This window comes from Delphinapterus leucas, chromosome 17 (genome assembly GCF_059928025.1).
Source record: "Delphinapterus leucas isolate spDelLeu-1000000601 "Yukka" chromosome 17, BTC_Dleu_Yukka2, whole genome shotgun sequence".
NCBI classification, from domain to species: Eukaryota; Metazoa; Chordata; class Mammalia; order Artiodactyla; family Monodontidae; genus Delphinapterus; species Delphinapterus leucas.
Window position 1 is genome coordinate 38,339,044 of NC_143145.1, and position 16,946 is coordinate 38,355,989.

Below are 16,946 nucleotides of genomic sequence, written 5' to 3' on the forward strand. Positions count from 1 at the left end.
AAGACTAAGATATCTATACAAAAATGCACAATATTCACAGGAATGGAATACGTGAAAAATTCAAAAAGTAGAAAACTACCAGCTTCTAAGGCAGAAAATATATAAGCACCCTAGCAAATATAAATCATGTTTCAATCTTTTAAAAACTTCAGAAACAAATATATACAAATAAAATTTTCAGTGAGAGGTTTCCTTTACTTGATAGGCGGACTACTTCATACTCCACCTCACAAAATACCAAATTCACAGCACATGTGTAAGACATCATACTAAACAAAAGGAAACCTACCAGCTTACATTTGGCAACTACAACACAATAAAAACTTGCAAAGTTCTTAGAACACAGACTTCTGAATTGTACTTTCATATACAGGTATCCCTTGCTTTTCAAAAGTTAGCTTTAGGCCATTTCACTTTTACAAAAGATCTGTTTCCCTAACCAAAATAAATGTGAAGAGAATATTCACTTTTACAACAAAAAGGTGAAAACAGCATTCACCACTTGTTTTGCAGTGAAGCATTACAGAGGCAGCGCACACCCCTAGCGTCTAGAGTGGCACCAGCAAACTCCTTCCCCAGGAGCTATACTCAGAATCTCAATATCAAGCCACCACAGCTTTGAACTGTGTCTTTGAGCACACGCGCTTTTCTCAATTTATTTTGCGCATCAGTTAACAAGATCTGTCCTAAGGTAACTGCTTCTTCACTTTACACCATTTCAGATTACCAAAGTTTCATACGAATGCTGTAGTGGAGGAAACCTAATACATACAATTGACTCCTGAGCATCTCAACCAATGTCCACGGGTACCTCACAACACATCTTTTGTGAGTTGAGGGGGAAGATGGCGGAAGAGTAAGACGGGGAGATCACCTTCCTCCCCACAGATACATCAGAAATACATCTACACATGGAACAACTCCTACAGAACACCCACTGAACGCTGGCAGAAGACCTCAGACCTCCCAAAAGGCAAGAAAATCCCCACGTACCTGGGTAGGGCAAAAGAAAAAACAGAGACAAAAGAATAGGGATGGGACCTGCACCGGTGGGAGGGAGCTGTGAAGGAGGCAAGGTTTCCACACACTAGAAACCCCTTCGTGAGCAGAGACTGCGGGTGGCGGAGGGGGAAGCTTCGGAGCCACGGAGGAGAGAGCAGCCACAGGGATGCGGAGGGCAAAGACGAGAGATGCCCGCACAGAGGATCGGTGCCGACCAGCACTCACCAGCCCGAGAGGCTTGTCTGCTCACCCACCACGGCAGGCAGGACTGGGAGCTGAGGGTCGGGCTTCGGTCGGAGCGCAGAGAGAGGACTGGGGCTGGCGGCGTGAACACCGCCTGAAGGGGTTAGTGCACCACGGCTAGCCGGGAGGGAGTCCGAGGAAAAGTCTGGACCTGCCAAAGAGTCAAAACACTTTTTCTTCCCTCTTTGTTTCTTGGTGCGCAAGGAGAAGGGATTAAAAGCGCTGCTTAAAGGAGCTCCGGAGACCAGCACGAGCCACAGATAACAGCGCAGACTCCAGAGATGGGTATGAGACGCTAAGGCTGCTGCTGCCGCCGCCAAGAAGCCTGTGTGCAAGCACAGGGCATTATCCACACCTCCCCTCCAGGGAGCCTGTGCAGCCGGCCACAGCCAGGGTCCCAGGATCCAGGGACAACTTCCCAAGGAGAACGCACAGCGTGCCTCAGGCTGGTGCAACGTCACGCCGGCCTCTGCCGCTGCAGGCTTCGCCCTGCACTCCGTGCCCCTCCCTCCCCGTGGCCTGAGTGAGCCAGAGCCCCCGAAACAGCAGCTCCTTTAACCCAGTCCTGTCTGAGCGGAGAACAGACGCCCTCCGGCAACCTACACGCAGAGGCTGGGCCAAATCCAAAGCTGAACCCCGGGAGCTGTGCGAACAAACAAGAGAAAGCGCAATCTCTCCCAGCTGCCTCAGGAGCAGCAGACTAAATCTCCACAATCAATTTGATGTACCCTGAAATTCTGGAATACCTGAATAGACACGAATCATCCCAAATTGAGGAGGTGGACTTTGGGAGCAAGATATATTATTTTTTCCCCTTTTCCGCTTTCTGTGAGTGTGTATGAGTACGCTTCTGTGTGAGATTTTGTCTGTATAGCTTTGTTTTCACCATTTGTCCTAGGGTTCTATCCATCCGGTTTTTTGTTTTGTTTTGCTTTTTACTTTTAAAAAAATTTTTCTTATTATTTTTTATTTTAATTATTTTATTTTATCTAAGTTTATTTTATTTTACTTTATCCTCTTTCTTTCTTTCTACTTTTTCTCCCTCTTATTCTGAGCCGTGTGGTTGAAAGGCTCTTGGTGCTGCAGCCAGGAGTCAGTGCTGTGCCTCTGAGGTGGGAGAGCCAACTTCAGGACACTGGTCCACAAGAGACCTCCCACCTCCACATAATATTCAAACGGCAAAAATCTCCCAGAGATTTCCATCTCAACACCAGCACCCAGCTTCACTCAACGACCAGCAAGCTACAGTGCTGGAAACCCTATGCCAAACAACTAGCAAGACAGGAACACAATCCCACCCATTAGCAAAGAGGCTGCCTAAAATCATAATAAGGCCACAGACACCCCAAAACACACCACCAGACGTGGACCTGCCTATCAGAAATACAAAATCCAGCCTCATCCACCAGAACACAGGCACTAGTCCCCACTACCAGGAAGCCCACACAACCCACTGAACCAACTTTAGCCACTGGGGACAGACACCAAAAACAACGGGAACTACGAACCTGCGGCCTGCAAAAAGGAGACCCCAAACACAGTAAGATAAGCAAAATGAGAAGACAGAAAAACACACAGCAGATAAAGGAGCAAGATAAAAATGCACCAGACCTAACAAATGAAGAGGAAATAGGCAGTCTACCTGAAAAAGAATTCAGAATAATGATAGTAAGGATGATCCGAAATCTTGGAAATAGAATGGACAAAATGCAAGAAACATTTAACAAGCACCTAAAAGAACTAAAGAGGAAACAAGCAATGATAACCAACACAATAAATGAAATGAAAAATACTGTAGATGGGATCAACAGCATAATAACTGAGGCAGAAGAACAGGTAAGTGACCTGGAAGATAAAATAGTAGGAAAAACTACTGCAGAGCAGAATAAAGAATGAAAAGAACTGAGGACAGTCTCAGAGACATCTGGGACAACATTAAACGCACCAACATTCGAATTATAGGGGTCCCAGAAGAAGAAAAGGAAAAGAAAGGGACTGAGAAAATATCTGAAGAGATTATAGTTGAAAACTTCCCTAATATAGGAAAGGAAATAGTTAACCAAATCCAGGAAGCGCAGAGAGTCCCATACAGGATAAATCCAAGGAGAAACATGCCAAGACACATATTAATCAAACTGTCAAAAATTAAATACAAAGAAAACATATTAAAAGCAGCAAGGGAAAAACAACAAATAACACACAAGGGAATCCCAATAAGATTAACAGCTGATCTTTCAGCAGAAACTCTGCAAGCCAGAAGGGACTGGCAGGACATATTTAAAGTGATGAAGGAGAAAAACCTGCAACCAAGATTACTCTACCCAGCAAGGAGCTCATTCAGATTTGACAGAAAAATTAAAACCTTTACAAACAAGCGAAAGCTGAGAGAGTTCAGCACCACCAAACCAGCTTTACAACAAATGCTAAAGGAACTTCTCTAGACAAGAAACACAAGAGAAGGAAAAGACCTACAATAACAAACCCAAAACAATTAAGAAAATGGGAATAGGAACATACATATTGATAATTACCTTAAATGTAAATGGATTAAATGCTCCCACCGAAAGACACAGACTGGCTGAATGGATACAAAAACAAGACCCATATACATGCTGTCGACAAGAGACCCACTTCAGACCTAGGGACACATACAGACTGAAAGTGAGGGGATGGAAAAAGATATTCCATGCAAATGGAACCAAAAGAAAGCTGGAGTAACAACTCTCATATCAGACAAAATAGACTTTAAAACAAAAACTATTAGAAGAGACAAAGAAGGACACTACATAATGATCAAGGGATCGATCCAAGAAGAAGATATAACAATTGTAAATATTTATGCACCCAACATAGGAGCACCTCAATACATAAGGCAAATACTAACAGCCATAAAAGGGGAAATCAACAGTAACACAGTCATAGTAGGGGACTTTAACACCCCACTTTCACCAATGGACACATCATCCAAAATGAAAATAAATAAGGAAACACGAGCTTTAAATGACACATTAAACAAGATGAACTTAATTGATATTTATAGGACATTCCATCCAAAAACAACAGAATACACATTTTTCTCAAGTGCTCATGGAACATTCTCCAGGACAGATCATATCTTGGGTCACAAATCAAGCCATGGTAAACTTAAGAAAACTGAAATCGTATCAAGTATCTTTTCCGACCACAACACTATGAGACTAGGTATCAATTACAGGAAAAGACCTGTAAAAAATACAAGCACATGGAGGCTAAACAATACACTACTTAATAACTAAGTGATCACTGAAGAAATCAAAGAGGAAATCAAAAAATACCTAGAAACAAATGACAATGCAGACACATAGCCCCAAAACCTATGGGATGCAGCAAGAGCAGTTCTAAGAGGAAAGTTTATAGCAATAAAATCCTACCTTAAGAAACAGGAAACATCTTGAATAAACAACCTAACCTTGCACCTAAATCAATTAGAGAAAGAAGAACAAAAAAACCCCAAAGTTAGCAGAAGGAAAGAAATCATAAAGATCAGATCAGAGATAAATGAAAAAGAAATGAAGGAAACGATAGCAAAGATCAATAAAACTAAAAGCTGGTTCTTTGAGAACATAAACAAAATTAATAAACCATTAGCCACACTCATTAAGAAAAAAAGGGAGAACTCAAATCAATAGAATTAGAAATGAAAAAGGAGAAGTAACAACTGACACTTCAGAAATACAAAAGATCATGAGAGATTACTACAAGAAACTCTATGCCAATAAAATGGACAACCTGGAACAAATGGACAAATTCTTAGAAATGCACAACCTGTCAAGACTGAATCAGGAAGAAATAGAAAATATGAAAAGACCAATCACAAGCACTGAAATTGAAACTGTGATTAAAAATCTTCCAACAAACAAAACCCCAGGACCAGATGGCTTCACAGGCAAATTCTATCAAACATTCAGAGAAGAGCTAACACCTATCCTTCTCAAACCCTTCCAAAGTATAGCAGAGGGAGGAACACTCCCAAACTCATTCTACGAGGCCACCATCACCCTGATACCAAATCCAGACAAGGATGTCACAAAGAAAGAAAACTACAGGCCAATATCAATGATGAACACAGATACAAAAATCCTCAACAAAATACTAGCAAACAGACTCCAACAGCATATTAAACGGATCATACACCATGATCAAGTGGACTTTATTCCAGGAATGCAAGGATGCTTCAATATACGCAAATCAATCAACGTGATACACCATATTAACAAACTGAAGGAGAAAAACCATATGATCATCTCAATAGATGCAGAGAAAGCTTTTGACAAAATTCAACACCCATTTATGATAAAAACCCTGCAGAAAGTAGGCATAGAGGGAACTTGCCTCAACATAATAAAGGCCATGTATGACAAGCCCACAGCCAACATCGTCCTCAATGGTGAAAAACTGAAACCATTTCCACTAAGATCAGGAGCAAGACAAGGTTGCCCACTCTCACCACTCTTATTCAACATAGTTTTGGAAGTTTTAGCCACAGCAATCAGAGAAGAAAAGGAAATAAAAGGAATCCAAATCGGAAAAGAAGTAAAGCTGTCACTGTTTGCAGATGACATGATACTATACATAGAGAATCCTAAAGATGCTACCAGAAAACTACTAGAGCTAATCAATGAATCTGGTAAAGTAGCAGGATACAAAATTAATGCACAGAAATCTCTGGCATTCCTATACACTAATGATGAAAAATCTGAAAGTGAAATTAAGAAAACACTCCCATTTACCATTGTAACAGAAAGAATAAAATATCTAGGAATAAACCTACCTAAGGAGACAAAAGGCCTGTATGCAGAAAATTATAAGACACTGATGAAAGAAGTTAAAGATGATACAAATAGATGGAGAGATATACCATGTTCTTGGATTGGAAGAATCAACATTGTGAAAATGACTCTACTACCCAAAGCAATCTACAGATTCAATGCAATCCCTATCAAACTACCACTGGCATTTTTCACAGAACTAAAACAAAAAACTTCACAATTTTTATGGAAACACAGAAGACCCCGAAGAGCCATAGCAATCTTAAGAACGAAAAACAGAGCTGGAAGAATCAGGCTCCCTGACTTCAGAGTATACTACAAAGCTACAGTAATCAAGACAGTATGGTACTGGCACAAAAACAGAAAGATAGATCAATGGAACAGGATACAAAGCCCAGAGATAAACCCACGCACATATGGTCACCTTATCTTTGATACAGGAGGTAGGAATGTACAGTGGAGAAAGGACAGCCTCTTCAATACGTGGTGCTGGGAAAACTGGACAGGTACATGTAAAAGTATGAGATTAGAACACTCCCTAACACCATACACAAAAATAAGCTCAAAATGGATTAAAGACCTAAATGTAAGGCCAGAAACTATCAAACTCTTAGAGGAGAACAAAGGCAGAACACTCTATGACATAAATCACAGCAAGACCCTTTTTGACCCACCTCCTAGAGAAATGGAAATAAAAACAAAAATAAACAAACGGGACCTAATGAAACTTAAAAGGTTTTGCACAGCAAAGGAAATCATAAACAAGACCAAAAGACAACCCTCAGAATGGGAGAAAATATTTGCAAATGAAGCAACTGACAAAGGATTAATCTCTAAAATTTACAAGCAGCTCATGCAGTTCAATAACAAAAAAACAAACAATCCAATCCAAAAATGGGCAGAAGACCTAAATAGACATTTCTCCTAAGAAGATATACAGATTGCCAACAAACACATGAAAGAATGTTCAACATCATTAATCATTAGAGAAATGCAAATCAAAACTACAATGAGGGCTTCCTTGGTTGCGCAGTGGTTGGGAGTCCGCCTGCCGATGCAGGGGACACGGGTTTGTGCCCCGGTCCGGGAGGATCCCGCATGCCACAGAGCGGCTGGGCCCGTGAGCCACGGCCACTGGGCCTGCGCGTCCAGAGCGTGTGCTCCGCAACGGGAGAGGCCCACGTACCGCAAAAAAAGAAAAAAAACTACAATGAGATATCATCTCACACCGGTCAGAATGGCCATCATCAAAAAATCTAGAAACATGGGCTTCCCTGGTGGCGCAGTGGTTGAGAGTCCGCCTGCTGATGCAGGGGACACAGGTTCGTGCCCCAGTCTGGGAAGATCCCACATGCCGCGGAGTGGTTGGGCCCATGAGCCGTGGCCGCTGAGCCTGCACGTCCGGAGCCTGTGTTCCGCAACGGGAGAGGCCACAACAGTGAGAGACCCATGTACCGCAAAAAAAAAATCTAGAAACAATAAATGCTGGAGAGGGTGTGGAGAAAAGGGAACACTCTTGCACTGCTGGTGGGAATGTGAATTGGTACAGCCACTATGGAGAACAGTATGGAGGTTCCTTAAAAAACTACAAATAGGAACTACCATATGACCCAGCAATCCCACTACTGGGCATATGCCCTGAGAAAAACATATTTCAAAGAGTCATGTACCAAAATGTTCATTGCAGCTCTATTTACAATAGCCCGGAGATGGAAGCAACCTAAGTGTCCATCATCGGATGGATGGATAAAGAAGATGTGGCACATATATACAATGGAATATTACTCAGCCATAAAAAGAAACGAAATTGACTTATTTGTAGTGAGGTGGATGGACCTAGAGTGTGTCATACAGAGTGAAATAAGTCAGAAAGAGAAAGACAAATACCGTATGCTAACACATATATATGGAATCTAAGGGAAAAAAATGTCATGAAGAACCTAGTGGTAAAATGGGAATAAAGACACAGACCTACTAGAGAATCGACTTGAGGATATAGGGAGGGATAAGGGTAAGCTGTGATAAAGTGAGGGAGTGGCATGGACATATATACACTACCAAACGTAAGGTAGATAGCTAGTGCGAAGCAGCCACATAGCACAGGGAGATCAGCTCGGTGCTTTGTGACCACCTAGAGGGGTGGGATAGGGAGGCTGGGAAGGAGGAAGACACAAGAGGGAAGAGGTATGGGAACATATGTATATGTATAACTGATTCACTTTGTTATAAAGCAGAAACTAAGACACCATTGTTAAGCAATTATACTCCAATAAAGATGTAAAAAAAAAAAAAAAACACCACATCTTTTCCTCCAAAAATCTTCCTTTTGTGTCTCTATCTTCCTTGGTGGTTATCATTATCTACCAAGTAACTCAACAGCAAAAGCTGATCAACTATTTGAATTTTATTTTTAAATAAAGCAATGCGAAGGCAGTGAAGATTTTAAGCACAGAATTAAATCAGTCTGATTGCAGTATAGATTATAGGAGGGCAAGAGTGGAAGGAGAAAGCCAGTAAAAAAGCTATTAGAATCTAGATGATAACAGATTGGATGAGAGCATTAACGGTGAAGCTTAAGAAAAGAGAGACTCTAGAGATAAAATTTGACAAAATGCACTGATGGGTTGGATGCCAGGAGAGAAGTGTGTCAAGATTCCCAGATTTCCAGCTTGTGCAATTAGAAGACAGTAGAAAAATTTTCCAGTAAGAGAACACTGAAAATAGGGGAGAAGTAGTAGGTAGTCATGAGGGTTTTAATAATTCAATTTCAACATATTCAGTTTTGAGATATTTGTGAGACACAGAAGTAAAAATGTCAAGTGTGCACTGGATATATTTAATTCTAAATCTGAAAGAATAAGTTTGGACTAAAAATACAAATATGGACATCAACAACATATAGAAGGTACTCAAATCCATGAAAAAGAATAAGATTACTTCAGGAAGATTTTAGGGAAAGAAGTGAATCCAGGTTTGACCAATGAGAACACCAACATTTAGAAATCCATTTTGAAAGCAGGAAGTAGAAAATTACAGTTCTTTCCTTCTGTTTTCATCTAACAAACTTAACGATCCTTCAACATCAACTCCTCTGTGAAGTCTTCAACCCCACAGACAAAGGTAGTCCCCTTCTCACCTGGACCTCTTTTAGCTGTCTGTTTACATTACTGTCCTTAACATGCTATATTAGAATCACTTATTTAAGTGCATGAACACTACCTATTGGTTGCTTGAGAAATGCTTTGGTCTTCTTTGCATTCACAATATCTAACTCATCACCTGAAACAAGGAAATCATTTATCGAAATATGAAAAATTAACAAAAAAATGGTAACCCTATATTGACTAAGTTTTCAATATGAAAAAGGCTGGAATGATAAGCACAACATAGTATAGTTAAATTTCTGAAATCATTTGATTACTAAAATGAAACACATAATAAAATAATAAAAGACTGTCCACAGTTTCTAGAAGAATATATTTCTACTTTTCTGTTTGAAACAACAAACTCTTTTTTTAATAAAAAGATCTATATAACCTTCAAAATATATTTAATAGAGAAAAGGAAATGTTTATCCTCTTTGACAACTTAATATGAAATTTGATGTATCAAAATTTTTAATATTTGGTACATATTAGAACTAATTCTAGTTGATTATATAAAAATCTTTTCAATCAGCTGCACAAAGAAAGGACTAAAAATGTTAAGAATCTAAGAAAATTCTAACATGACATTAAAATTAAACCACTCCACAAAGTAACAGAAGGTAACTCTGATGTAACAGAGTACAATCAGTCAAGGACCAATTGTTTCTGAAGAAGTCTTTGTTTCTGTTGTTCAAGGAAAAGCAAATATAAAGGAAAGAAACCAGTACCTTTGCCACTGGTGTTCTCCATTGTATACAGGTAATCCATGTAAAAAGCCCCAAACCTTTGCATTCCAGCTATCTCAGTGTATGTCTCCTGCCAACAAGCAAAGCAAACAGAACATACATTGTATAGAACAGACTTTTGAGTTTAAAACCTGAAAGATCAAGAATTAGACACATATCCTTATGGAGAATGTGTACCAACTCAAAGGATTACCAAAACAGAAAGAAGAACAGAGGTTACACAAAGAATTGGCTTCTAAAAAACGTAGTGTTACCTCTACTATGGACCACACAAAACGACATCTATAATTCTACTAGACAATTTGACCACTTTGTCAATAATGTCTGGTTAATGAATACCTACAATGGAGTAGGGCAGTATGGTGTTGACCTTTATCACCATCACAAAACGGTCTAATATATACTCTCAAATACAGTTAATCCTTAGTATTTCAGTACACTTATGTGAAACAGTTCAAACACTAAAAATATACTAAAATATTTTTAAATGTATGTTAATTATGTAGGTAAAAATTAAATTCTTTACTTTCAACTACAGAAGTAAGTCTGTAGAATCAATGTAAATCATTGATTCTATTATACTAATCTTCAGGAACTTTGAGTTTTTTAATTTATTCCATAAAAAGTACATTAATATAATCTTATATGAAAAATTCAAATACTACATATAGTAAAATGTTAAATTCTTCACTTCTTTTCATTAATCCCACACTTCAAAAGTAACTGAAATTAAAAGAAATAATTCTACATGTTTCCTCCATGACTATTTTAACAGTAGGGAATGGATAAACTGTGGCTGCATGCTATATAAAAGTAGAGATCTTTGTGCACTCCTTAAACCTCTCTAGATATAGAAGGTGGACAAAAATATGCTAGATGTTTCAATAAACAACTAGCATTCAGAATATATTACTGGAGAAGAAACATCAATCACAAGTATTCACACGAAGTGTCCACCCCAGCACAACCTAGAATTTGGCTCAAATATATATTCTCTGACCTTATGATTAGCTGCATCCAAGATAAATTCTGCACGAGTACCATTATTTTCTGGGCTTCGGTAATCAAACAATGAATTTGTGAGGTATGTCAAACCTTTCATATTCAAATTTTCACCACAAATGAAGAAACAGGCTTCCTGAAAATAAATGCAAAATTTTTGAACAGGAGAAAAAATCATTAGACAGTTAAAGAAAATAAAACCTTGGTTTTATAACAGCAATTCAGTAGTCAATAGAAATCACACTACAACTTGAGGTCCTGTAAAAAGACAAGGCATGCTGTCTCCATTTTCACTGCCTATTTTGGCAAAGAACATTTTAACAAACCAAAAAGGAACTCCAAGTAGCTGCCATAAACAAGAAAGAAGAAACATTTATGAATTGGAAAGTACTTGGAACTACTGTCCAGGTGTTAAGTACTACCAACTTTCTAAATTCCCCTGAGCTCTATAATTTCTTATAGGGGAAAATAGTAAAGTTCCCCTCTCAAGCCAAAGATATATGTAGTCTAACAGATTTTCTGGTATGGTTAAACACTTCAATAAGCACCTCATTATCCCTACATTCTATCAAAAAAAAAAAAAATGGAGGAAAGGGGAGATTTTGACTTACGGTTTCACTTCTATTCATACTCTCTTCAAAATCTTTAACACCCATAATTCCTTTAAGGCACATGGCTCTGCAACCTACAAAACCAATCTGGCAATCAAAGAAAGGCTCTCCCATCATAAGGGCCTATAAGAGGAAAGGAAGCATTATGAACCTGAATTTCAATAAAAATTTTACAAGCTTTCCTTGCAGAATTTCTAAATTAGTTGAAACATCTTTAGAATTATGACCTTTCCATATTTATTCTCCTCAGATCACACATCCTATTAAAATAAGAAACATCTTACTTGTCTCTGTATCCTCAAACCTTTGTATCCTCAATGACTGGCACTTCAAGAACATTAATCCACACATACATACGAGCACACACAAGTCAAATGAAAAAATGAAAGAATAAATTAATGTTGCATATTACGGTAAAATCTTTGTTAAAGAATTATTATTTGAATTAATACTACTGATCACTAAAACAGAAATAAAAAGCTATAAATACATTTTTAAATATACTATTTATGATTTTAAAAACCTATATTTATTAAATATTAACCTTAAGGACAATTACAAAGATTTTTTAAAGTATATTCAATGTTGATGGGATTACCTCAACTGTAGTTCCTTCTTGTTCCCAACACAATACTTCTTTAGATTTTACTTTTTGAGGGCTGTAATAACTACTCTCAGCTTGCATTTCAGTGAGCTATGAAACAATATAAGAATATTAAGTAAGTCAAATTAGTATTAAATGGCAATAAACTGTCATTACTATGATGAATTGATAGAAACAAGGCCAATTTTAAGATTCGGGAAATTAAATTATGAAGCAGGTAAACAGGTGCAACAAAAACAGCTGTAACAGATTATCCACGGTATAAAGGTTGAATATGCTAGTCTAATAAGTTTATATAGAGAATATAAATACTCCTTTTTGTTAATAATATTGCTTAAAATGGTGAAAGCTATGTAGCTATAACAGTCCCCTAGTCATAAAATGACTCATATATTCTGCCAAAAATGTACATATATTTTAACAGCAGTTCATTTTACATTCACTAATATATTCAATCAGGTTTAGTTCAATCATTTATAAGATTTCTACCTATTTGTAATCAAAAAGAAAGCTGTGAAGAAACACAGAGATTCAACAAAACTTTTTTAGTTCTATGAGGGAGGCAGATTCAAGGGCTTTACTTTCAAAGTACATAATCTCACAGTATGTGTCACAGACTCATTCAATCGTGCAAATACTCACTGAGTGCCTGCTAGATAACAAGTACTGATATAGATGCTGACAAAAAAAATATATATATACATATATACATATATATATATATATATATATATATACTTTTGCTCCCCTGAAACTTACAGCATATTATTTCTACGTATCCAAAAAATAGATAATTTGAATTATTTTTAAAAGCTCCTTTTCTAAATGCAATGTGGTATCCTGGTTTGGATCATGTTACAGAAAAAGGTCATTATGAAATTAAAGTCTGGAATTTAACAATAATGCACCAATGCTGGCTTCCTAGTTTTGACAAAAGAACTGTGATAGCGTAAGATGTTAATAAGAGGGAAAACTGGGTAAGGAGTATATGTGAACTCTGTGTACCATCTCTGCAACTTTCCTGTAAATCTAAAACTATTCCAAAATAAAGATGTTACTTTAAAAAAAAAAAAAAAAGTATTCTGCTCATGTTTGCTAATGATTCAGTGAGCCTTATTCGTGTGAAATGGATATACTCTTCAAACTTAAATGCAAAGTCAAAGATCACATTTAAAAAATAAAAACCAATATTTAACTTAGGTCATATAGAACTTATTGAATTGAAAAGCTATAATTCTAAGCATGATAACCTCTTTATACTGGGAATCAACTAATTATTCTCATTTTTTATACCAACGAGTTTTTATATAATGTAAGCCTTTATTTCTTGGATGCTTCTAGAAATGGTATACACAATGTTGTTATTTCAAAGTACAGTTCTATAATCTAAAATGCTTAAGTAAAACTGAATATTTTAAACTTGATTACCCTTCAGCTGTCTACAATTATTGTAGAAAAAAAGCAATTAATTGATTAAAAGGACTCAAACATTACAAGAAAAGTTTTCAACATTATTTTTTAAATGCTACATTTAATTTGGCATGATTTTTGTTGGATTGATATCAACTGTTCATAATGCTAATGTAGAAACATGACCTTATTTTCTGACCAGAATATGAACCACAAATTAATTCCATACATTCTTTAGACCCAAGCTGAACAATAATTCTAATGTTTTCCTCCAAAATATCCACATATTTCCCTTAGAGAAACGTTAGAGAGACATAAATGTTTCAAATTTTTTTAAAGATATATTGACTAATGACAAATACTACCCCAAAAGTCTATAAAAGTTTTGTATATAAATGCCTGTTTTGACGGACTCGGTTTAATTACAACTCTTCTCATCAGTGAAGTTAACAGAAATGTACCAGAATAATTTCAAATTTAAAAGTAAACATGTACAAGTCACCAGAAAAGATAGTACTTTAGGGCTTCCCTGGTGGCGCAGTGGTTGAGAGTCCGCCTGCCGATGCAGGGGACACGGGTTCGTGCCCCGGTCCGGGAAAATCCCACATGCCGCGGAGCGGCTGGGCCCGTGAGCCATGGCCGCTGAGCCTGTGCGTCCGGAGCCTCTGCTCCACAACGGGAGAGGCCACAACAGTGAGAGGCCCGCGTACCGAAAAAAAAAGATAGTACTTTACTAGCAATCCCTGACTTCCCTCACAAACTTAAAAATAATTTCACTTGGATCATCTAAAACTGGCAAAACATCTAACAATAGTTGGCAACAGTTGGCTCTTTATTATACATTTAAAGGGTTTATTGTTTTATCATTTTTATTTTGCAGATTGACCCATATCCCTTTAATTTAAACATAGCTAAATCAGTGAATTTCAGTTGCAAAATTTTTAATAAAATAATAATTTGTTTCATAAAATTCAGAAATAATAAACAATGGTGTCAAAATAGTAGAGGTAACGTTTACATTTTTTTATCACTTCTGCCCCAAACTATTACCAAAAGAAAAACTCTTTTAAGCTAATCAAGCCATGACTAAACTTTTGTTGAAACTTATTGTCTATATTTAGCTTTTGTCAAATTAGAAAATATGGAATAATTTTAATTAGGAAAATCTTTAAAGACTATTTTTAAATATTTTTAATCTACCATCTGCTACAGTTATAAATTATATAGCTTTACTACTGATTGAAAAAGTTTATTTCAAGCAGTTAAACAATATAAGCTAAAGTAAAAACACCAGAGCAGAAACTTGATTTTTCTTTGCTACACTTCCAGTATGTAACAGTTGCCTGGAATAGTATCTGTAATACTACTTCACAGGTTGGACGCATGAGTTTATCTTTTTCAGAAAAACGCCTCCATAAAAAAATAAACCCACAAAGACAAATAAAATCAAAGAAAAAATAATCTAAAAGAGGGTCCAAAAATTTTTAAAAATGGTAAGCAGATAAGGAGATGGGTAGATGGACAGATGATGGATTTCTTCAACAAACATTTATTTGTTGAATATGTACCAGACAATTTCCAAGAACTGGAGACACAACTGGTCTTTTTTAAAGTTACCACTTACTGAGTCTGGAGTACTATCAAAAAAGAATAGCCAAAAAAAAAAAAAAAAACAATAGCCACTATCTTCTGAAAAGGTTATTATTCCTTCATGTGTCTGATGGACATCTAAGTTGTTTCAACTTTTTGGCCATTGTAAATAGTGCTTTTCTGAAGACTCAGGTACATCTACTTCCTTGAGTTCAGTCTTCAATTCTTTTTAGCATATACCTAGGAGTGTGATTGTTTGGTCATATGATAATTCTACGTTTAACTTTTTGAGGAACTGCCAGTTTTCCACAGACTACACCATTTTACATTCCCACCAGTCTTCCCATTTGTTTTTAACCAACTTCAACTACAATTCCACCAGTCTCAAATCTCTGTTCTGGTCGAAATTACCAGTGATTTCCACATTGACAAATCCAATGAATCCATTCTCACAAATGACCAGTATAAAATATTTATGGCACTTAGCTTCCAAACAGGCACTCTATTGGTTTGCCACCTACATCACTAGTCACTTATTTTCAGTTTCCCTCACTGATTTGTCCAAAAGCAAACTCCTGAAATTTATCTCAAACCTAATCCTCTCATAGTACTGCTCATCTCAGAAAATCAGAACTCAACCCTTCCAGTTGCTCAGGAGCCTCCCATGGATCTTCTTTATTTCATTTATGTCAATCAATAAAATCTATCGGGAAGTCCTGTACTCTCGACCTTCAAAATACATCCAAAATCCAATTACTTTTTGCCACCTCCACTTGCTAACACCCTAGTCCAAGCCATCATCATCTCTTGCTTGAAAACTGCAATCCTCTCTATCTCCTTACTTCTGCTTTTGTCCCTTTATAATCTATTCTCAACAGAGCAAACAGAGTTGATGCAACTTAAAACATAATTCGGATCCTCCTATAACTACTATGCTTAAAATTGTCCAAAACCTTCCTATCTCATCCAAGATTAATGATAAAGTCCCTTAAATGATCTACATGGTTTCACAATTTATGGACCTCTCCCAACCCCATAACCTCTCTGACCTGATTTTGTACTACTTCCACATTAGATTTGTACTACTTCCACTTTTCTCTAGCCCCACCGGCCTCCCTGCTGTTACTTGAACTTTGGGGGCCTCTACATTTGCTATTCCTAGAATGTTCATTCCCACGTACCTGCAAAGCTTCCTCTTTTGCAAGTCTCTACTGAAATATCCACTTCCCATTAAGGCCTTCCCTGATCACCCTCTTTTACTTATTTTTTTTTTAATTGGAGTATAGTTGATTTACAATGTTGTGTTAGTTTCTGCTGTACAGCAAAGTGAGTCAGTTATACATACACATATATCCACTCTTTTTTAGATTCTATTACCATATAAGTCATTACAGACTATTGAATAGAGTTCCTTGTGCTATACGGTGGGCTCTTATTAGTTATCTATTTTATATATAGTAGCGTGTATATGTCAATCCCAATCTCCCAATTTATCCCTCCCCTGCTGTTTCCTCCTTGGTAACCATAAGTTTGTTTTGTACATCTGTGACTCTTTCTGTTTTGTAAATAGGTTCATTTTGCAAATAGGTTCATTTATACCACTGCAAATACGTTCATGTATACCATTTCTTTAGATTCCACACATAAGTGATATCATACGATAGTTGTCTTTCTCTGTCTGACTTATTTCACTCAGTATGACACCTGATCACCCTCTTTTATATATATATATATATATATATATATATACACACACACACACACATACTGTTTATTACATATAT

At 37.0% G+C, this 16,946-nt stretch overlaps 1 protein-coding gene across 14 annotated transcripts in view; it reads right to left on the bottom strand.

Moving 5' to 3' along the window:
• The window catches only part of VPS13B (vacuolar protein sorting 13 homolog B), a 795,150-nt gene that overhangs the window by 699,475 nt on the left and 78,729 nt on the right, over window positions 1-16,946 (bottom strand). For all 14 annotated transcript variants that reach the window (XM_089898526.1, XM_089898529.1, XM_089898532.1 and 11 more), the window contains 4 exons: window positions 12,157-12,252; window positions 11,559-11,681; window positions 10,946-11,083; window positions 9,928-10,015 (listed from right to left, as the gene is read on the bottom strand). In XM_089898526.1, coding sequence (XP_089754652.1) covers window positions 9,928-10,015; window positions 10,946-11,083; window positions 11,559-11,681; window positions 12,157-12,252 — 445 coding nt within the window. The remainder of the gene's footprint in view (window positions 1-9,927; window positions 10,016-10,945; window positions 11,084-11,558; window positions 11,682-12,156; window positions 12,253-16,946) is intronic.